The sequence below is a fragment of the Macrotis lagotis genome, chromosome 4, assembly GCF_037893015.1.
Source record: "Macrotis lagotis isolate mMagLag1 chromosome 4, bilby.v1.9.chrom.fasta, whole genome shotgun sequence".
Taxonomy (NCBI): Eukaryota; Metazoa; Chordata; class Mammalia; order Peramelemorphia; family Peramelidae; genus Macrotis; species Macrotis lagotis.
The window spans coordinates 124,215,206-124,238,984 of NC_133661.1; the positions used below are offsets into that span (position 1 = coordinate 124,215,206).

At 36.8% G+C, this 23,779-nt stretch overlaps 1 protein-coding gene across 1 annotated transcript in view; it reads left to right on the top strand.

Annotated features, from left to right (window-relative positions):
• The first annotated feature begins 11,496 nt into the window (after nucleotides 1–11,496).
• Nucleotides 11,497–23,779, top strand: part of LOC141522718 (recQ-like DNA helicase BLM) — a 62,966-nt gene continuing 50,683 nt past the window's right edge. Inside the window, 3 exon segments of the mRNA XM_074236209.1 lie at nucleotides 11,497–11,553; nucleotides 12,793–12,890; nucleotides 14,379–14,628. Coding sequence (XP_074092310.1) covers nucleotides 11,497–11,553; nucleotides 12,793–12,890; nucleotides 14,379–14,628 — 405 coding nt within the window.

The following is a 23,779-nucleotide window of genomic DNA, read 5'->3' on the forward strand; positions in this document are numbered from 1 at the left end:
ACAGAGTTAATTTGAAAGATCAAAAGTGATAATATATGTACAATACTTCATAAACCTTAAAATGCTGTATAAAGGCTAGCTTTCATCTTTATTATATTGTATAACAAAATAAAATATTTTCCAAATTCCTTTCATTTCTCCATGTAACTTCATTAAGAAAACTTTTAGCCTGTTGGGTTTGTGAGGCTAGGATAGGACTCAAGGCAATAGCTTTCTGCAATTTTCTGGGTGAGATTAAGGGAAAGTATCTCTAATGAAACCAATCTAAACAGACTGGTTCTACACAGGTTTCCTTGGAGACCATTCCACCAACTCACCTGAGGATGAGAGAGGTAGACAATATAGACAAATAAGGAGTCAGGAGATCTGGGATCTGATATCTGACAATGACCAGCAGCAATGTGACTTTTCTGTATTTGTTTCCTCATCCATAAAATAAGTGAGATGAACTTGGTGAACTCTAACTCTCCTTCCAACTTAAAGATGCTAAATTCTGTATGTTCTAAGCAGCCATATAAATCTGGCCAGTGCCAAAACAAAACACATACAAAATGGTGTTTAATGAGTCTGGGGTGAGGTTGCAAGGAAAGGTCTGAGGATATGCATGGGACTTAAAGGAAATACATAAGGAAAATCTCTTCTTTGCAGAAACTTCCCTTCAGAGAACAATGTGGTTCTAAAAGGTAGAATTTGGATCACTGGGTAGAGTTCTAGGGATGGTGGGACTGAAAATCAAATTAAATTTTAGAAAGAGATAGTTATAGGAACAGAGATTTCAATTCAATATCAGTAATAATTTTCTTATAGAGCTGTCAAATAATAATAGTCTGAGGTTATGAAGGAAGCATCCCTGGAGATATTCAAGCAGAGAATTAATGACTGAGTACCTGCTGGGAATATTTCAGAAGGGATTCTTACAGTAGGTGGGAGGTTGAACATGGGAACCTCTCAGGTCATTTCTATATGATACATGAATTTAACGCCCCCCCCCCCATTCCCAGGGTGAAGTGGACTAGGAAGATCCATGGCTAAGATTTGTAGTTAAAACTCTCTTGCATTGAATAGTTTTCCTAGTTACCAGCCCTTGGTCACTATGATATTGCCCCTACTCCAAAGCATCCCTTTGTCTACAGTGTCCACAGTGAAGGTTTGGATCTAAGTGTCAGGATGTAATTGGGGTGGCAGGAGGAGTGGGCTTCGCTGAAAGAGAGAAAAGATATACCCATAGATAGGAGGCTAGGCATGAATGAGACTATACATTTGTATTACATCATTTAATTGAGATTTCCAGTAAAAAGTTCTGTGTCACGTCCAGAATAATGTCTGTCCTAATTCTCTACAATTTCCTGGAAGGAAGGAAGAGACTCTTGGGTTGGAAGTTTTTTTCACAATACTAAGGAGCCAGGAAGTGACGTAGCTCCCACCAGGTTAAGGAGGCCAGATAACTGTGGGCAAGCCCAACACATACATTTCCCAGAACTGAAGTAGAAAACCTCAACCTTTCCCCCACCTATCCCCTAGCCAACAGATAATGGGCCTAAGCAAGACGTTGGTGGTGGTTAAGTTGGAGAGAGGGACAGCAACTCTATTTCCAAAAGACTCCTTACTCAAAGCCCTGGAGGCTCCAGTTGGACAGTCAAAAACATGATAATGCCTGAAGGACTGAAGATTCAAAATAAAAAACCAAAACATTTGCATCTGACCTTGAGGAATAACAACCACAGACTGCCTGCCCAAGGCTTAAGGAAGCAAAAGGACAGAACATGGTCACATAACATCTCACTCCACTCATTCCCCAAATTGAATGTTAAACCACCTAGAGTGTCCAAAGGAGGGGGCAGTCAGCTTCATGTGTCCTAGAATGGAGAGAATCTGACTAGAGGGAGAATTGAGGTCAACCTTTATTTCATGATTCAGTGAGCCAGTTGGGACTTGGTGCTATTTGGGAGAGAGCATGATTAACTCCCTTTAACACATATATGTACATCTTTATGTGAGTGGAATAACATATTGTGCACCATAATCATCTACCTTCACTGACATATTGCTCAGTTCAGTTGTTCTCACAAATATTCTTAGCCCCACAGAGATTACAAGCCCCCTAGGGGCAGAGACCCTGACTTCTAATTATTTAGGATTCCTCCCCCAAACAGAAAGCACCAAAACAATACTCTGTGCATAGGAGATATTCAGTAAATGTCAAAAAATGATGGAACTGCAGCCAGCTTCTCCCCAGCCTCCTTGCCTGGCACTAAATTCTCCACAATCTGCCTTCCACCTACCTTTCCAGTCTTATTTCATTTTACTCTCTTTCACCCACTTACTTCCCCATTCCAGTCAAACTGTCTTTCTAGTTGTTCCCCATACATGAGATTTTTTTCCTCTTATCTCTCTGTTTTTTTGAGCAAATGATTCCCCATGCCCTCCTTACCTCTGCTCCCTAAATCCCTGGCATCCTCCAAAGATTAGCTAAGGGACCCAAAGGGCTCTCTCCAAGGTATCAGCAATCTCTCCCTCTTGAAATTATTTTGTTCTTTTTTATTTGTGTCTGTTTCATACCCCCCCCCCAAATAAAATATAAATTCATAGAGGACAGAAATATTTAGTGACAACATAGAATTTTGAACAACTGAATAAATATTTATTGAATTTAATAATAATAATAATAATAAATAGTAAATTTTATAGCAGGCCAAAGTTTGAAAGGTACTATACATATATTATCTCATTTTAACCTCACCACAACCCTGAGAGGTCAATCCTAATATTATATCATGGTGCAGTGGTTAGAGCACCAACCTTGGAGTGGAGGACTTGAGTTCAAATCAGATCTCAGATACTTGACACTAACTTGTTGTGTGACCTTGGGCATGTCAATTAACCTTGATTGCCTCCCATCCAGGGCCATCTTCGGTTTTCCTGATCCATATTTGGCTTCTGGATCCGGATGACTGGAGGAAAAAAGTAAGACTGATGACTTAGAACAGTTCCCCCCCCCCCCCCCCCCCCGCCCCACTGAACTCCAACTCATTTGCTTGTCATGGTATCACCTCCCTGATATCATGGTCTTCTTTGAGAACAAAGGACAAGTATCATCATCATCATCATTATTATTATATTCATTTTAGAGATGAGAAGATGGAGGTTGAAAGAAGTTAAATGACTTGTCCAGAATGACAGCAACTGTCTGAGACCCGATTTAACCTAAGGTCTTACTGGCTCCAGGTCCAGTGCTCTTACATGTTGAACCTTCTGATTGCCTCATGATTTCTAGCTTCTCGTTCTTTGCTGTCCAGATCAATTAGCTTCACAAATATGATCTTCATTATCTTTCTCTTTTTGACATAGTCACCTCCTGTACTCCCTGAAGGGAGGGATCTTCCCCCATTGCTTACTTTGCACAATGTAGAACACATTAAATGCCTAAATAAATGCTAGTTCATCAACTAAGTCATTTTCCTTCCTGGTATGCTTTACTCACATCCTATCAGTCAACATTTTGCATGAGGCATACACTAGGATCCCTCTCTACAAAAACAGTGCTATTTCATTTCTGTTCATCCATTCTCCTAGATTTCTTTTGTTCCCACCCAAATTCCTAGAAAAAGCATATATACTCACTGACTCCTTTTTCTCTCCTACTCCTAAATATTGCTCTTCACAAGGTCAACAATGATCTCTTTATTGATAAATTCACAGGCCATATCCTTCTTTATCTCTGCCAAATTAGAAACTACTAACTTATACTGATTTATATTCTGAAAAATATTCTCTCCTCTCTGTTTTTATAGTGCTGTTCTGTATGTTCTCTTCCTATTGATTTAAGTGATTCTTCTCTTTGCTGGATCATCATTCAGATCCAACTCCTCCAATGTTTCTTCTAGTCCCTCATATTTACAACTTAGGAATCATTCCCCAGCCTTCACTCTCATTCACCTGCTTATCCCAAATTTTGCTAAATTCTCTTAATTCTCCGGTCAACACCTTCCAGCCATCCCTTTCTCTATATTGACTTAATTTCTCTGGTGGAAGTCTCTGTCTCCCCTCACCTGGTCTGTTGCAGTAGCTTTTCTCCCTACATCCAATCCTTTTCCCTTTCTACTCCATCCTCCACACAGTTGCCAAATTAGTGTTCCTATCTTGGTCTAACCCATACTTGAGAAATTTCCGTGGCTCCCCGTTGCCTTAAAGATAAAAGACAACCTCCTCTGTTTGGCATTTAAAACACTTACAATCTGCCTCAGCCTTTCTTTCCAAGTTTATTACACATTACTCCTCCTCACATGCTACACTCCAACCACACTGGCCTAGTTGCTGTTTCTATACACAATATTCCATCTCCCACATCCAGGCACTTTGTATAGGCTCCCCTCCCCAAGGTCTGCAGTGCTTTTCCTCCTCGCCCCCAACTCATGGAATCCTAGATCTCTTCCAACTCAGCTTAAATAATATCCTCCAAATACCTCTTTTTTACTTTCTTATTATTCCTTTTTTGTTGTTGTTTACATTTTCTTTTGCAACATGGTTAATATGGAAATTTTACATAACTGCATATGTATTATCTATATTAAATTGCCTTCTCAAAGAGGGGGGAGGTAAGTGAGAAAGAGATTTTGAAACTCAAATTTTTTCAAAACAAATGTTAAAAATTTTTTACATGTAATTGAGGAAAAAATAAAATTAAAATTAAATGTAAATAAAGTCCTTCATAGGCTTTCCAAATTCTCTCAGTTATTAATGCCCCCTGCCTGAATTAACATTTTGTATAAATGCCATATTGACATATTTATGAACATGTATCCCCACTGCCACACCTCAATAGGATCCAGATCTTTATACTACTTGCCTTCTCAGAGGTTGGGGGAGGACCTGGAGGGAAGAATAGAATTTGGAACTCGGAATTTTTTAAAATGTTAAAAATGTTAAAAAATGTTACATGTAATTGGAAGAAGGAAGAGGACAAAGAGGAAGAAGGAAGAGAAGAAAGAGGAGGAGGAGAATCTCATTTCTGTATTTTTTATCTCTACCCTCTAGTACAGTACCTAACACTTAGTGGGTGCCTAGTCAATTCAACAAGCATTCTTCAAGACAAGAATAACTAATATGGAAATACATGTAACATGATTGTGCATATAAAATCTCTATGAGATTACTTGTTATCTTGGGCAGGGAGAGAAGGGGGGAGGCAGAAAACTTTACAAAAATAAATGTTGAAAACTATTTATATAAATAACTGGACAATTAATTTAATTAATTAATTTTTAAAACTATGTCTAAGATACTGTCTTAGGTTAAGATGGATGCAGCTCCTCTCAGCAGTTCAATGATCAAGGACAATCCTGAGAGAACTGTAATGAACAATGCTGTCCACATACAGAGAAAAACTATGGAGTTTGAATGCAAAACAAAGCATACTATGTTCACTTTTTAAAACTTATTTTGTTTCTTCTTTCTATTTCATGGTTTTTTTTTCTTTCCTCTTAGTTCTAAATCCTTTTTCACTACATGACTAATATAGAAATATGTTAAACACAATTGTACATGTACAACTTTGATCAGATTGCTGGCCACCATGAGGAAGGTGAAGGGAAGGAAAGATGGTAGAAAAATATGGAACTCATAAATTTGCAAGTGGATGAATGCTGAAAACTATCTTGGCATGTAATTGGAAAAATAAAATAAAAAAAAATACAACAACAACAAAAGAGAATGTGTTAGGAGAATATAAATAAAACAAACGCCTGTCCTCAAGGCTCTTAATTCTACTGGGGGTCCTATGTGAAGACAAGGAAAAAAATGCAAAATATAAAAAAGTCATTTCAAGAGGACACTAATAATTGTGTAGAATCAATAAAGGCTTCATGCAGAAGATGTCAAAGGAAGATAGGAAATCTAAGAAGTGGAGGTAAGAAGGGAGATCATTCTGGCTGGAGCTATGCCTACCTGTGCAGAGAGGCTACAAATGGAATGTCCATGGACAGTAAGGAGAAGGCCAGTTTGACAAGGGGACAATGCGTAAAGGGGAAAAAAAACACAAAATAAAACTGGAAGTGTTGTTGGCACTCATGTCCTGCCAACATTATATGGAATCTAGAAGCATGGGGTTTACAAATTAAATAGAAGATAAACAGTTAAATTATCCCTCAAGCTGTTTCCTGGAATACTCTTCTTCCTTATCTCTGCCTCCTGGTCTCCCTGGCTCCCTTCAAGCCTCAGCTAAAATCCTTCTACAGGAAGTCCTTCCTGATCTCTCTTAATTTTAGTGCCTTCCCTCTGTTGATTATTTCCTATTCATTGCACATATAGCTTGTTGCTCCTTGGTTGTTTTTTTTTTGTCTCCTCCACGAAATTATGAGGTTCTCAAAGGCAGAGTCTGTCTTGTCTTTGCATCCCTAGCCTAGAACCTAGCCCATTTCTTGGTCCACATTAATAGCTTAATAAATCCTTTATCTATTTATTTGAGATTTATGTAGAGTCAAATGATTTTTCACCTGGAAGGCAAGTTAGAGGAGTCCAATCCCCTCATGTCACAGAAAATTAAGAAGCTTCTTCCAAGAAATGGGGAGTGATGGTCTAGTTATCACATCATTAATCTGTTGTTGAGTCAGAGATAAGCCTGTTTTATTGATGACAATGACCTCCAACTGTCCTCCGGCATACCACACTCACCACACCACAAAAGAATACATATAATGATGTCTCAGAGAGCTCCACCACAATATTTACATGAGCTGAGAAAATGATGGTGTGAGCTAAGTACATTTAGTCAGGGATGGCTTCCTGAAGGAGGTGAGTCTTCAAACAAATTTTTGAAAATGAGGAAGAGTATTTGTTTCATTAGTGATGTATATTGATAATCTATTGTCCTAATTTGAATAGTACAACTAGGGGAGAATAGAATAGTATAGCCTAAAATATTAGTTCTGAGATATAAACAAAAAGATTATCTATTTAATTGATTAAAAACTCAAAAAAAAAAAAAAAAGATGAGTTACACCTAAATTTTCATTGATGGAACAGTTAAATCAACTCCCAAAGACATTTAAAAGAAAAAAAAAGGTGCAGCGGAGGACCTATTTGCACAAGAAATATTTATAGCAGTTCTTTCTGTGGTGACAAAGAATTGGAAATTGAAGCAATGACCATCAATTAGGGGATGGCTAAATAAGCCGTGGTATATCTTTGTAATGGAATATTGTTGTGCTATACAAAAGAACAAGAATGATGATTTCAGAAAAACCTGGAAAGACTTACATGAACTGATACAAACTGAAGAGAACAGAACCAGGAAAATGTTATACTCAGTAACAGCAATATTGTTTGTTGAAAAATTGTGAATGACTTAGCTTATCTCAGCAATAAAATGATCTAAAAAAATTCCAAAGAACTAATGAAAAAGCATACTATTGGCCTCCAGAGAAAGAACTGATATTACTTGACTACAAACTGAAGCATGCTATTTTTCACTTTCTTTCATTTTATTTCTTTTATCTGACTCTTCTTATACAAAATGACTACTATGGAAATGTTTTACATAATTGTAAAAAACAAATAAATAAATAAAATTTTGATTGGTTGATAGAACAGTCTTCCTAGTGTCTCTAGGATAAAATACAAATTAATTAATTCAAGGTCCTCCACACTGAATTCTATAAATGTTTCCAGCTTTATTTCACATTGTTCCTTTTCATGAATTCTATGTTCCAGCCAGAGTCATCCTAGTAAATAGTTAACAACTGAATCTCTAAAAAAGCTGCAGGACACCCTTTTAAATTTAATTTGCACTACTAACATTTCCTCTATTACTTTATGTCTAGCTAATCAACAAACTAATAAGTTAAAACCTGATTTGTAGCTTGCCAGTATGAGAGCCCACAGTGCAAACTTAATAGTTAGCTTTGTTTGAGCTGATTCCAGCACACCCCTAACTCCAACTCAATTAAATTCACTAAACATGTATTAAGTTACCTACTATGCACAAGGGACTGTGCTTGGCATTGGGACACCAAGACAAACAGTAAAATAGTCCCTCAAGGAGCTCAATGAGAGGAGACTAGGCTGTTATCTACTCACCAAACTGAAAACATACTGAAGCATACTGTTTTTCACTTTCATTCTTTTTCCTTTATTTAAGTCTTCTTATACAAAATGACTAATCTAGAAATGTTTTACATAATTACGATGAAATTTTGACTCGTGAGTAGAACAGTCTTCCTTGTTCCTCAACACTCCATCTCCTACCTTTGAGCATTTATAAAAACAACCCTCCACATAGAATGTACTTCCTCCTCATCTCTTTGTATTACCTGAGATCAGTCCAAGTGCCCCTTTCCCCATGAATCTGTCTGATCTTTCTAGTTACTGGTACTCTCTCCAATTCCAGTTTAGTTTGTACTGTGGTTCTCATATGATCCTTGAAGACAAGACTTCCTAATATGCTTCTTGAATTGAGTTGCCCCGAAGTCCATCTGTATTATATGCCAGTTCCTCAACAGTGTGCATCTTGGTAGCCCTAGGGTTGAACATGGTATCTTATATGTTTGCAGAATTAAATTGTTTTAAGAGTCATAAAATGACAGGATTTAAAATTTATAATAAATCAATCAAAAGCATTTATTGTATGCCTACTATGTGCCAGCATCCTTGGATATCATCTAGTGTAACTCTTCATTTTACATATACCTTGTGATGTATGAATCCCCAAAGGAACTAGGGGATCCTACAGCCCAAATTCAATCCTGGAAGGAGTCAGGCTCTCTCTTTGGCTCTGTCCCCACCTTTGTAAAAGGAAAACTAGGGAAATCTCTAAAATAAAATATGGTTCATGGCTAAGATTTTCCCACAAGTAAATAAAGGGTGAGGGGAGGGGAGGGGAGGCTGGCAGTAAAGGGAAACAGAAATCTCAATGGCCTTCTCAGAAGCTCAATGAAGATAAGGCTGGGGAAAAGGTTTCAGGATGATAGATTGGCAACAGTGGAGTAAAAAAATAAGTGGACAACTTTCAGAGAGTTGGTATCCAGCATTTCATTTACTCATCTGGGTCAGAACACTCACAAACATCAAGACTGGTTTGATGAAAATGATGGGAAAATTCAGGAACTGCTATGTAAGGAAAAAAGAATTCCAAAGGGTTTACCAGCAGGATAGTTCATCTTTCTCTAAGAAGGAAGTTTTGGTTGGTAGAATTGTGGACTGATCCAACCATTCTGGAGAGCAATTTGGAACTATGCCTAAAGAACAATAAAATTATGCATACACTTTCATCCAACAATACCACTACTAGATCTGTAGCCCAAAGAGATTACAAAAAAGGAGAAAGGTCCATATGTACAAGAATATTCAATGCAGCTCTTTTTTGTGGTGGCAAAGAAATGGAAATTAAGGTAATGTCCATCAATTGGGGAATGACTAAACAAGTTGTGGCATGTGAATATAATGAGCAGACAGATTTCAGAAACACATGGTAAGACTTGCAAGAACTGATGTTGAATGAAGAAAGCAGAACCAGGAGAACATTGTACACATTAACAAAAGCATATAAGATGATCAGTCATGATGGAAACAACTTCTCTCAGCAGTTCAATGATCAAATACAATCCTGAGAGACCTGTTATGGAAAATGCCATTCACATCCAGAGAAAAACTATGTCTTCTGAATGAAAAGCAAAGCATACCATGTTGACTTTTAAAAATTTCTTTTATGTTTTTTTCCTTTCTCATGGTCTTTCCCCCTTAGTTCTAATTCCTCTTTCACAACATGACTAATATGGAAATATGTTAAACACAATTGTACATGTTCAACTTGTTCATTGCCCTGGAAAGGAAAGAGGAAAGGGAAAATGGAAGAAAAATGTGAAACTCAAAAGCTTGCAATAGGAAGAATATTGAAAACTATCTTTGCATATAACTGGGGGGGGGGGATTTTTAAAAAAAGAAAAAGAAAGAATAAATAGATAGGTTTCAGAAAAACCTGGAAAGATTTACATGAACTGATGCTGAGGGAAGTGAGTAGAACCAGGAGAACCTCATGCACCCTAAAAGCAACATTGTATGATGATCAACTTTGATTTAGCTCTTCTCAGCAATACAGAGATAAAGGATCAGTTCTAAAAGATCTGTGATGGAAAATGCCATCCACTGCCAGAGAAAGAACTATGGAATCTGAATGTACATAAAGGCATACTATCTTCATCTTTTCAATTTTGCTTTTTGCCTTTCTCTTTTTGGAGTTTTCCCCTTTTTGTTCTGATTCTTCTTTCAATGTGACCAATATGGAAATATATATATACTACAATTGTATGTGTATAACCTATATTAAGGTGGGAGGAGAGAAAGGTGAGAGGGAGAAAACTTTACAGAAATGAATGTTGAAAGTTATTTCTACATATAGTTAGAAAAATAAATAATTTTTTAAGAAAATTAAGAGGTAGTAATCGAAAGTAAAGTGCATGCAAAACTCAGAGAGATGCAGAATTCTTGGCAAAGTAAGAAGGCAGATAAAATTCAGTTTTACACTGATAATAACAACCCAAAGTACTTTTATGATGCCCTGAAGGCTATGGGTCAAAACTTAAGCTGTATCTCAACTACTGAGGACAGATGAAACCCATGTTAATTAGTGATAAGGATCCTGAAGAGATGAACAGAGAACTTCCATAAAGTTTTCAATTGTCATCAACCATTGACCATCAGCTATTGACCATATTTACCTCATTTTGATGTCAATCACTCTCTGACTAAATTTCCAAATGAAGTAGAAATTTTGAATTCCATTAGGCTCCTTTCATGTGGCAAAGTGTCTGTAGATGATTCCATTCCAGTTGAGATTTACAAGGCAAGGGATGCACTGCTCATACAAAAGCTGACTGCAATCTTCTTAGTTATATGGCAAGAGGAGGTTATTCCCTAGGAGTTCAAGGTCCTCTTTATAAATACAAAGGTTGTCCTGTGACAATCACAATCCCTTAGTCATTGTCAGCAAGATGCTTGCCAGTGTCCTCTTTCATTGGCTGATCCTTCACCTGGAAGATAATGATTTGTCTGAGAGAGTACGGCTTCAGAAAGGGCCAAGGAACAGTCCATATGGTGTTTGCTGCCTGACTACTCCAGCAGCAATGCCAGAAACAGAACAGAGGCCTGTACACAGTGTTCATCCATCAAACCAAAGCCTCTGATATTGTTTGCCATAAGGACTTATGGAAAATCAAGGAAAATTTGGTCTAGATAATGGATAATAAACTCTCTCACTTTTCCTGTCCCCAACTAAGTGAAGCAGGGCTGTGGGCTTCCTTCCCTGCTTTTTAGCATGATGGGGTTTTTTTGTTTTGTTTTTTTAGGTTTTTGCAAGGCAAATGGGGTTAAGTGGCTGCCCAAGGTCACACAGCTAGGTCATTATTAAGTGTCTGAGACTGGATTTGAACCCAGGTACTCCTGACTCCAGGGCCGATGCTTTATCTACTATGCCACCTAGCCACTCCTTTTTTTTTTTTTGGTAGCATGATGTTTTTAGCAATGTTATCAGATGCCTTCATCAAGGAGAAAAAGGGCATCAAGGTTAGTGAGCAAATTAATTCACTGCCACTTATGCTAATTTAGGCCTCACAATTAACACCAAGAAAACAGAAGTTCTCCAGAAGTCAATACTGTACCATCCATACGTGGAACCATAAGTTACAGCAAATGGAAAGATTTTGGATGCCGTGGATCAAGTTCACTTACTTTGGCAATACACTTTCCAGTAAGTCTACATAGATGAGAATGTTGATGCACAAATTGCCAGAACTAGCTCTAGAAATGAAATGATAGTCAACTTTTCTTAGATCCCTGGAGCTTGGAGCATACCCCTCTCCCTCAGCCTTCTCCCTTCTCATAGGCAGATTCCTTACTTTTCTTTCTTTCTTTCTTTTTTGGATATAATTGGGGTTGTAACTTGCCCAGGATCACACAACTAGTCAGTGTCTGAGGCTGTATTCGAACTCAGGTCCTTCTGACTCCAGGATCAGTGTTCTATCTACTATGCTACCTAGTTGCCCCAGAAGATTCCTTTCTTTTTTTTTTTTAGGTTTTTTTTGCAAGGCAAATGGGGTTAAGTGGCTTGCCCAAGGCCACACAGCCAGGTCATTATTAAGTGTCTGAGACCATCTGAACCCAGGTAGGTACTCCTGACTCCAGGGCTGGTGCTTTATCCACTGCGACACCTAGTCGCCCCAGAAGATTCCTTTCTAAAGGATTGTGAAAAGCAGAAGCTACTGGTGGGTCTTTCAGTGTGACCAATATGGAAATATGTATAATACAATTGTATGTGTATAACATATACTAAGGTGGGAGGAGAGAAGGGTGAGCAGGAGAAATGTGCTTCTTTCTGACCCATGAAGACTCATCACAGCAAAGAGGCCTGATCACTAGCAAAAGCTTCCCACTCAGGAGACTTTAAAGCAAATGTTCTTAACCTTTTTCATCAGGATCCCTTTGGCAATCTAGTGAAGCCTATAAACTCCTGCTTAAAATAATATTTTTAAAAGTATTTAATAAAATACATACGATTGTAAAGAAAACCAGTTACATTAAAACAGTTATCAAAATATTAAAAAAATAAGCAAGTATACAAACCCCAAGATTAAGAACTCCCTCTAAAGGGAAACACAACTTCCACTCTCATTTTGTCTTTTTCCATTTTTCTGAATGTATGACTATAGCCCCATGTGCTCACATGCGGTGAGGGAAGCATATGGTAAGATTGGATAGCAAGACCCTAATGGCTTTTCTGCTTTGGGTTGCTTTCCCTGAATACAGGTGATGGATGATTCCAGCTTTAACAGCTATATGAAGGATTCCAGAGATCTGGAATCATTGGAACACCTGAGAGCCCACCAAGGCAATGCTTCTGGGGGGTGGGGGGTTGGGAGGGAGAAAGTTAAGTATTGATAGAATGAGCACAAATCATACCCCTGGCTTGTCAGAAGACATAGACCTTGAGAAAGTTAATTGAACAACACAAAGTCAAGACAGTCAACACAGTAGTCAAGGAGGCCCACAAAGTATTTCTACCAACCTAATAGGAGAGTCTAAGAAAAGTTGGACATTGGCTATGACTGCTTAATGTTCTAATCCTTTGTCAGTCAACCTAATCTTTGTTTAAGAAATTCTTTCCAGAGTTTTTTGGCCCTAGGGCAAGAGTCTGACTTATCTCCCAAGGTCTCTCCCAAGCCTGAATTCAGGTTGCATGCATGAATCCAAAAGCTGGAGCTGCTTGGTGGAAAAGTCAACCCAGCTCTTTGAGTCTGCTAGACTGTGTAAACAAGTAATTAAATGTTTGTTATTGATCAGTCAGGTCTGACTCTTTGCAGCCCCATTTGGGGGGGTTTCTTGGCATATATTAAAATGGTTTACCATTTTCTTCTCTAGCTTATTTTATAGCTGAGGAAACTGAGACGACTTGCCCAGGGTCAATCAATTAGTAAATGTTTGAGGTTGGATTTGAACTCAGAGGAAGATGACCCCATGTCTCATGCTTCAGACAATGTGATACCCAGTGCCCAATTAAATTCTATCATTATTTATATGACTATGATCATTTTTTATGTACTATCATTAATTTGGGTCACCTACTCTGGGAGCACAACAGCATAGATGAGGAAGACTAAAGGGAGTAATGTGGGAAAAGTTGCTTATAATGCAGTAGCAAAGAACTAGAAACTAGGAGCCTACCAACTGGGGAATGATTCCTCAAACTGCCCTACATCTAGGTAAAAGAATATTATTGTGCTTTAAGAAATGACAAATGTGGAATGATGTAAAGACTAGCAAATTGCCTTCTTGTGGGGGAGGAGCAAGATTGGGGCAAAAATTGTAAAACTGAAAATAAATAAAACCTTTCTAAAATTAAAAAAAAATGATAAAAGCGAAGAATTCCAAGTAAGCAGAATAAGAACTATTTATCTGATGACTCCAATAATGTAATGGAAAACAATAGTCAAAGACCAATTCCATAACCAGTCATGACTCTGGAGGACTGAGGATGAAGTCTTAGCAGAGAGGTGGTAGTCAGCAGGTTCAGAATGAGGCATACATCTTTAGCCACAGTCCATGGATCAATTAGTTTTGCTTGTTCCTATTTATTACAGGGTAGATTTCTAATGAGGAATGTCATTGAGAAATCACAATAATGTTTGAAAAGAAAAGAAAAAAATAAAATCAATAAAATATTTTTTAAAAGAAAATAAAAGTTGATTTAAATGTCTCTGGCCCAGTTGCAAAATCCTTTTCAGTTTTAAATCCTTTCCCCACTCTCCCACATTCACTGCCTTGAGTCAGGTCATGCTATAAATATCACTCACTGTCCTTCTAGCTGAATATTCTCTTCCTGTGACTGCTTTCAGTGTATATGAGAGAGGGGGAAGAGGCCAGGGGACTGCACAAATAGCCCTACAAACACATGGGACTTGCAAGGATACAGAGAGGCCCTTTGATTCAGCCCTACTGTTTGCAGAGCCCTTACTATTTAAGACTAAGCCTCTTAAGCTCATATTCTTGGTCCGAAAGAATCACTCTTTCTCAGATGGTCATGCTACAAGCTGGTCTAGCAGAGGCTCATTGCCAGAAACCCCAGGGAAGTTCAAACTTTGGCAGGTGAGTTTTGTGTACCCTTCACCCTGTTTGAGTAGACCCCATATTGGTTCACCATTTTAGCAGTAGCTTGAGAAGTGTATTGTCATCCCTTCCCAATCTCTCTACACATCTAACCCAGGTCAGCCAACAAAATCCCTTCTCTTATCTCTTCAGAATCCCTCCTCCTCCCAGCCCACCCTTGGTCCTCCCATCTGCTACCCTCAGAACAATCTCAGCGCCTTCCTTCCAAACCTTGAGGATTCAGATAAATAAAACTGTGAGGGAATGTGTTTCTAGGATAATAATAATAACCCATCCTCTCTTCTCACCTCCACCTCTTGGAATCCCTAACTCTCTCAGCTCAAGTACCACCTCCTACATTGGGCCTGTCCTGATCCCTCCTCTTCCAGGACAGTTTATTTTATACTTATTTTGTCTCTATTTCATATTTGCCTATTTGTATCAGCTGTGTCTGTCATTCTTCCTCCGAACCCCTACTACCATCCCCTTAAGAATAATCTAAACTCCTTGAGGTCAGGTATAATTATTCGTGACACATAATAAACATTAATTAAAATGCTTATTGAATTGAACTGACATTTTTATGGAGCAATGTCTTTACAACTGTATAGACTGGGTAGTACAAGCACTATTATCTTCATTTTATGGATGAGGAAATTGAAGAAAGCTGAAGGACTGAGTGTTGGAGTAGGAACTTAAACCCTATTTTTCCTGATGCTAAGATCAGTGTCCTTTCCACAGTATTTCTTATAAAAGAACTACAGGAAATGACTGCAGTCACAAGATGCCATGATGTTATTTGATGTCCAAAAATGCTAGGAAGTGAGATCTCCTTCCTATAAATGCCACAAATGTCAGATATTTGCAATAGGACATTCAGAGTAGAAATTGATAAAATAGGCCAAGGTACACCCCATCTCCCAAAGCAGAAAACTTCATGAGATGAAATTTTCCATGGGCATCAATGGAAAGAATTAGATGGAACGTTTTTCCCTTTTTTTCTGTCTAGTGTGGTTTTTTTGGTTGTTTTTTCCTCTGATGATGTCTTTTTAGATTCTCATTCTGAAATTAGACATGTGGGCTACAGAACCATGACAGCAACTTTAAGAGGCAGTGTGTGGTGACTTAGTATCCTAATATTATTCCCCTGGTCTCTGGCTGACAGAAATCCAAGAAACCCAACTTTCTTCTTCCTCTCCTGTGTTCTTAGTTTTCAAAACTTTCCTAATGGTTTAAACACTTTGATCTAATCTCATATTATCACTATCAAGTTTCTGAACTGTCGTACCTTAAACCCAAATTAGAAGATAGGAAAGTAAGTACCTTTAAAAGATCTCTGTATTTCCCATCACGACTCCTACTTTGGTACAGTTTACAACCTACAGACACCATCTAAATCTTGTTGAATGAAAGAACTAATGAACATCTAAGGGATAGGGGGATGGTGGGTGGTTAGGTGGGGCAGTAAATAGATGATTGTCCTTCATTCTCAGGGAGGTGTTGCCGTGACAAGCACATGAATAGAAATTGAGTGAGAGGATGCTGTGCTCAGTCACCAACCTCACTTTCTCCTCCAGAGCCATCTAGGTCCAGTGGCCAGATATGAATCAGGATGACTGGAGATGACCCTGGATGTGAGGCAATCTGGGGTAAGTACTTGCCCAAGGTCACACAGTTAGTACATGTCTGAGGCTGAATTTGAACTCCCACCCTGTCCTGCTGACTCCAAGGCCAGTGCTCTAGCCACTGCACCATCTAATAAATAGATCCCTGAAGTAAAAAAGACCTGAGTTCAAATGTAATATCAGACAGTAGCTAGTTGTGTGACCCTGGGCACAACCCAGACCCTGGGCACAGCCCTCTTTTTCAGTTCCTTTTATAGAGAACTGTTTGTGTATGTTGATGCTATAATAATAAAAGATTTTTTTTTTTAACTGAAGAGAGATGAAGCATCAAGAAATGTCTTTTGTTGGAGGTGGCACCTGAGATGGATAACTAGCCTGACCATTCCCTGTTCCAAGAGACTCTAAGTTCAGACAACTTCTTTCCATAGTAAAGATTCTTGCAGTCAGTTTTTTTAATAGGAGCAAAGGATTTAGAATTGAGAGGAAACTTAGTAGTCGCTTTTGGTAAACTCTCTCACTTTACAGATGGGAAAACTGTAAGTAAAGTAAGATAAGAACTACTACTCAAAGTCACAAAAAATTAAATAACAGAGCCAGGATTTCAATTCAGTTCTTCCTCTAAAATCAGTATTCTTTTCAGTCCCTACAACTGACACTCTTTGAAGACTCAGCTAGCTAGCTACTTTTGTGAGAAAGGCTGCTCCAAAGCAAATAGTACTTGTCAAGACTATGCCCATCTGGTCCCAGCAGAAGAGCTAGGATAGACCTTAAAGATACATGGAGGAGGTAACCGCCTACATCATGTAATTCTGACAAAACTAGAAAGGTTCTTCTAACCCATAAAAACACCTCCTTCACTTGATCGGTGTGCTTGATATTCTACTATTGGAACCTCATTCCTTCAGCTTTACTAAAATGGTAATGCCTTGAGTCATCTAGACTTCAGTTCAGGTTTCAACTCCTTCTGAGAGCAGGTTTTACAAGGAAGGAAACTGAAAACATTGGGCTGGGGAGGAGGGAAGGAGACCACAGGCCAGAGGTTTGACCTACTTTATACAGTCACGATAGAAATACTATAAACCATCTAGACAGAAGGCTTTAATGAGAGTTTGGAAAGCAAATCACAATTCTAGAATGGGGACCTGATAAAAGTAGTGATGGGAGGTTTCACTTATCTACCAGTGCCCTCTCTGACAAAAACAGAAGAGATAATAAATTTTTTGACTTGCCTTAATAATCATTTCAATCCTTCAAAAGTTGAAACTGCCTACTAGAATATAAGAGGAAATGGTACCCTTGGAAGAGAACAACTACTTCGTCAAATTCCTAAGAGAAAAGGAATAGGCAATCACTCCATCATAATAGAAAAAAAGGAAAAGATAGCCTAGCATTCAGATGTCACTGAATTTGGAACAAAGATGGGTGAGATCCCATAACCTAAAATTTGTTGGGTTCAAGAGTGATGGGTTGTTCCTAAGAATGAAATTCTGAGTACGTTGAATAAGATAATGACAATGAGGAAGGAAAAAAGAAAACTATCTAAGGAATCCAAATTGGATACACAGAAACCTAGTTAACCAACTTAAATTTTTAAAAGGCATATATAGAAGTTGGAAGCAAGGGCAAGTAATAGAATGTTAACACAAAACAATTGTTACATAGTGTGGTAAGAATCATTTCAGAAGCACTAAAGTTCAAAATGAACTGAGTTTGGTAACACATATTAAGAACAGCAAAACGGGGATTTTACAAGTAAATGGAGGAAATTTCTTTTTTAAAAAGTAATGGAAATTCATGACCATTATAGAACTTTCTTTAGAAATGCTCTCCTTTTGGGGTTTAAGTTCAGAGATTTTTAAAAATCTTTTTAAATTCATAGTTACTAGACTGATAACCCGAAGAAAACAAAGAAAGAGGAAAAGAACATATATTCAAAATATTTAAAGTAGATCTCTTCATAATAGCCAAAAATTATAAATTAAAAGGGTATCTTCCTTTCAGGGGATGACTATATAAATATGGTTTATAAATGTAAAAGGACATAAGAACTGACAAAATGAACAGCTTCAAAGGAACAGTTTGAAGACCATGAGACTAAAATAATGAAAAGTGACACACCATTCCCCTCCTGCCAAAAAAAAAAAAGTGATGCAAATGCAGAAAAAGACATACATTTTTCAGAAATGACCAATGAAAGAATTTGATTTTGGTGGACTATGCATATATGTACTGTGGATATTCTTTTTCTTTTTTTTATTCAATAGTGGAAGAAATGAATTAATTTTTAAAATCACATAAGATTATATTTAAAGTGTTTAAGTATATGGGTATCTGGTAAAACAATTTGGAATTTTGCTTTATTTTTTAAAGTGGCTAAAATTGTCATAACTTTTAACCCAGAAATTCCACTATTAAATATATATACCCCAAGGAGATCAAAGTCAGGAAGAAAGGTCCCCCCATAAATTCCAAATTATTCATAGCAGCACTTTTTGTACCAAAAAAGAACTGGAAACAAATTATGTCAACAAACTAGGGAATGGATAAACACTATAATGTAAGAATCATTAAGAAATAAGAAATGTGAAGAATTCAAAGAAACAGAAAATTTATATGAAATAATAGAAAAGTAAACAGAATGAGGGAGATAATGTGCACAAGGAATACAACAATGTAAACAGAAAGAAAAGCAAAATGAAAGAGAAATAGACTAAAATTTAGCAACCTTGCTACAGAAGAGATTAGAAAAGTGTAACTTCATATGGAGAGGTGAGGAACCATGGATATTGGAATAATATAGCTGCTAGCAGATGCATTGTGTTGGTTGGTTTTGCTAAACTGTTTTTGTCTTCTAAACTTTTGTTATAAAAGGTTTACTTGATGATTTATATATTCATAAATAAATGTGATATAAAACAAAAAGGATCAATAAAAATTAAAAAATTATATTAGATAAAATAGGAGAATCAAAGAAAGGACACATCAGAGATGATGATAATAAGATGACAGAGATAATACAGAACAATTCAATTCTCAATTTGCTTCTGTTTCTTTTATACCAAGGAGTATGATTTTTGGACCAGAAAGAAAGGACAGAACAAAAAATGATTAATAAGCAGTTACAATTCAAGATAAGTAAGGAAATAGAGGGGGGAAAGCACCTATCTTCCCTCATGAATTCAATTCACCAAGCCTAGATGAATTATAACCCAGGGTTCTGGAAGAATTGAAATGTAATTGCTAAGACATCTTTAAAAGATTATTAAAAAAAACTACCTTTGAATCCTTTGACCATTTATCATTTGGGGAATGACTCTATTCTCTATATCTTTGAGAAATAAGACTTTTACTATATAAAAAATATTTCCCCAGTTCTTTGCTTTCCTTCTAATTTTGTCCAAAAACTTTTTTTAATGTAATCAAAATTTTCCATTTTATATTCCATGATATTCTTTATCTTTTGTTTGGTCATAATTTCTTCCCTTATCCCTAGATCTGATAGGCAAAATTTTCCATTTTCCCCTAATTTGCTTATAATATCATCCTTTATATCTAAATCACATACTCATTTTGACTATATATATATATATATATATATATATATATGTGTGTGTGTGTGTGTGTGTATATATATATTTTATACTTCAGATTTATCAAACACTAAATTACTATGGTCATTTAGTACCATATATTGTCTATCTAATCTATTCCACTGATCAATCACTATTTCTTAGCCAGTTTTGATGATTATTGCTTGTAATACAATTTAAAATCTGGTACTATAGGGTCACCTTCCTTCATATTTTTTTCATCAATTTCCTTGATATTCTTGCACTTTTGTTCTTCCAGATGAATTTTATTATTTTTTTCCTAGCTTTACAAAATAACTCTTTGGTAGTTTGATTGTTATGATACTGAATGAGTAAATAAATTTAGGTAGAACTGTCATTTCTATTATAATAGCTCAACCTACCCATGAGCAATTACTATTTCTCTAATTATTTAGATCTTTGTGAAAATTATTTTATAATTATGTTCATACATTTTCTGGGTTTGTCTTGGCAAATGGACTTGCAAGTATTTTATATTGTCTGCAATTATACTAAATAGAATTTCTCTTTACATCTCTTCCTATTATAATTTGTTGGTAATATACAGAAATGCTGTTGATTTATGTGAGTTTATTTTATATCCTACAACTGCTAAAGTCAATAATTGTTTCAACTAGTTTTTTAGTTGGTCCTCTAGGATTCTCTAAGTTTACTATCATTCATCTGCAAAGAATAATAGTTTTATTTCCTCATTGCCAATTCTAATTCCTCAAATTTCTTTTTCTTCCCTATAATGCTCTTTCAAAAAGACAGAGTAGAGTTTGCAAATTATGGGGCAGTGCATTTCACTTTCATTCCTGGCAAAGCCTGGAACATATTATTAAAGAGCTAGTTTATATCTAGAAAAAGGCTGCACAGATATTGACCTCATCAAGAACAATGATCACAGACTAAATGCATGTACTTTATTGACAAGGATACAAAAGAAGGAGTTCTATATCCCAGGATTTTCAATTTTCCATTTTCCATCAGCAGCTCTGCTTGGCTTACACTTCACTGAATATCATACTTCACCCAAGATAATCTGGTCACCAGAAATCTCATCACCTGGTCTCTTCCCCTTTAACTGGAGGACTGGAGGGTAAAACAATAAACTCCTCCCAAAGTCTTCTTTTATAGAGGACTCTGAATTGTCCAGAATTTTCCATTTCAATCAGCAACTCTGGTTTCAACTTCATAGAATATCAATAGCCTGGTGCACCACCCCCCACCTCTTTCAGCTTTCTTTTATATGTTGTCTTCCCCTTTAGATTGTGAACTCCTTGAGAGCTGTAACTATATCTTGCCTTTTTGTAATCTCTAGCATTTACTAAATCTTTACTCATTGATTGATTGATCAAGTGAAAACTTTCTCCTTTACATTTCAATTTCTCTGTTTTTTAGCTAGGACACACCTTCAGCTTTTGCTTTGCCTCACTGGGCTATGACCTCTTTCACAAGTCAACAGATGAAACAACTCAAGACCAAGGATATATTCTTAGGGCAATCTACTGGGACCTCCACGTTGATGTTGAACGATTAATGAATTCTTTTTTGATCTAGTAATTCAGGTAGTTCTGAATCCTCCACTTTGTATTATTCACCCAACATTCCTCTTGTTTATAAGAATATCATTAGATACTTTATCAAATGCTTACATGTAGGTAAGTTATATTTATTCATTGATTGAATTCAATAAACAATTATTAAACTACTATATATGCCTAGGAGCTCTAGATGAAATAAGAAAAAGAAAAACAACTTGCAAACAATTATCTATAAAAAGCAATTTATATACAGGATACAAAGGTAATCAATAGAGGTAAACCATTAGAATTAAAAAGAGTTGGGAAAAGCTCCCTAGAAAAGATGGGATTTTTAGTTTAAACTGAAGAGAGATCCTCCCCAAATGGGAGGGGTCCTCACAAAGTTTTGGCCTGCAAAAATAGATGTGTGATAACCTTCTCAGAATTTATCCTAATCAATAGACAAACATTACTAGAATTATGAAATTAAGAGTTTTGCTCTTATGAAAGAGCAAAACAGAATTAGGTTAACACACACATATATTGCAATTTCTCTAAATTCACAGATTTACACAAGCATGCATGGGGGACTAGCTAGCGAGCCAAATACTCCAAAATGGAGCCTTACACTGACATTTTTATAGTTTTGATATCAGAAGGTAGAATCTGAAACATTACCTACAGTTTCTCCAATCAAAAAAGAGTATGGCCCCTCTATCTAGGATAAGACACTATGATTATCCCAGGGTTGTCCAAAATACTGCCCACTGGCTGCAAACAGTCCGCAATGGAATTTTATGCGGCCCACCTATGAGTTTTAATTTTCATGAGTGAAAAAATAAAACAATAATTTGTATGGAATGCATATTAGATTTTTTTAAATTCCATCACTAATAAATAATCTCTTTGATGGTAATTTTCTTTGGTATTTTTAAGCAGTAATGCAGATAGAACATACTACATTTTAAATCAATCTGTGGGATGTGCTCCATCACTACAATGCAGACTAGTCAGTATGCACCTACCTTTATATGTTGTGTTGTCACTGTTATTTTGTGCTTGCTTTCTCAGTTCAAATCTTTGTCTGTAGTATTGATGACACACTTTCCCCCCACTTTCTAAGAAGTTAAAAGTACCAAGACTTTTCATATTAACTATTATATTAGTGTATGGCATATTTTATTCTAGATGTGATCCTCAAATAATTATTTTATTTTAATGAGACTTTAAGATAGACAAAGGTTGGACAGCCCTGGGTTATCCTAAAGGCCTTCAAAGCATAGAAATAGTCTATAAGAGTCATCTTGTTTAAGTCGACATTTTTACATTCAAATTTCTATCTGTTCATAAAGACAAGATTTACCTTTTACAATTGCTAAGTTGATCTGATTACCAGGAGGCTCTCTCTATGAAGGATGGCCTTTTTTTTTAGGTTTTTGCAAGGCAAACGGGGTTAAGTGACTTGCCCAAGGTCACACAGCTAGGTAATTATTAAGTGTCTGAGACTGGACTTGAACCCAGGTACTCCTGACTCCAGAGCCGGTGCTTTATCCACTATGCCACCTAGCAGCCCCAAAGGATGGCCTTTTATAAACCACTTTTGTTCTTAGAGGTACAGAAAAATAAGTCGTGTGTGTGTGTGTGTGTGTGTGTGTGTGTGTGTGTGTGTTTACTGTTTAAAAAACTGAGGAAGCCAGAAAAGTCAGTAGATGAAAATAAATATACTCTACCTTAAAAAAAGAGTTTGAAGTTAAATTACATTTGAAAAGGCAAGCAAAGTCAATGAAATTATTACATTCAAACCTTTTCTCTAGCACTTATCTACATAACATTCCCCAAAGGAATATTCGAGATGAAATTGATCACCCTAAGGTGAGCTTATAAAGGGAAGTTTTGAACCTGGGAAGATTGCTATCCAGAAGAACCTGGATCCTTTCTGCCTTGAAGGTGACAATTGACAGTCAAAAGGAAAGTTTCTATAAATCCTAACCTAAAGATTGTTGCTTTAGCAGAAAGAACAATTGTTGCACTCTAGCTGAGAAGAGTACCCTGATTATCCAGTTGAAAATGGTGTAGCATTATTTAGCCGTCAGAAGAGCTAAGCATCTCCTGGTAGCTAAGCTCACCCACCAGTTGTCCCTTCTAGGAGACCCTCCATAGACATTGAGGTGCTGAAGGTCTGATTTGGTAATTACTCTGGTTACTTGTGTTCCCTATAGCACTACCATCTTTAAGTTCATGCCCATTCTTCCTCCCATATATTATATATAAATTTGTGAAAGAATACACCACAGGAGGTAGAGCAAAGAGTGCTTCTTAAAAAACTTTTCTTGTTATTATGCCATTTTAATTAATTTCCTTGCAATAGAATTAACTGACTCTTCTAGTTGATTGTTAAAGGAATGCATTG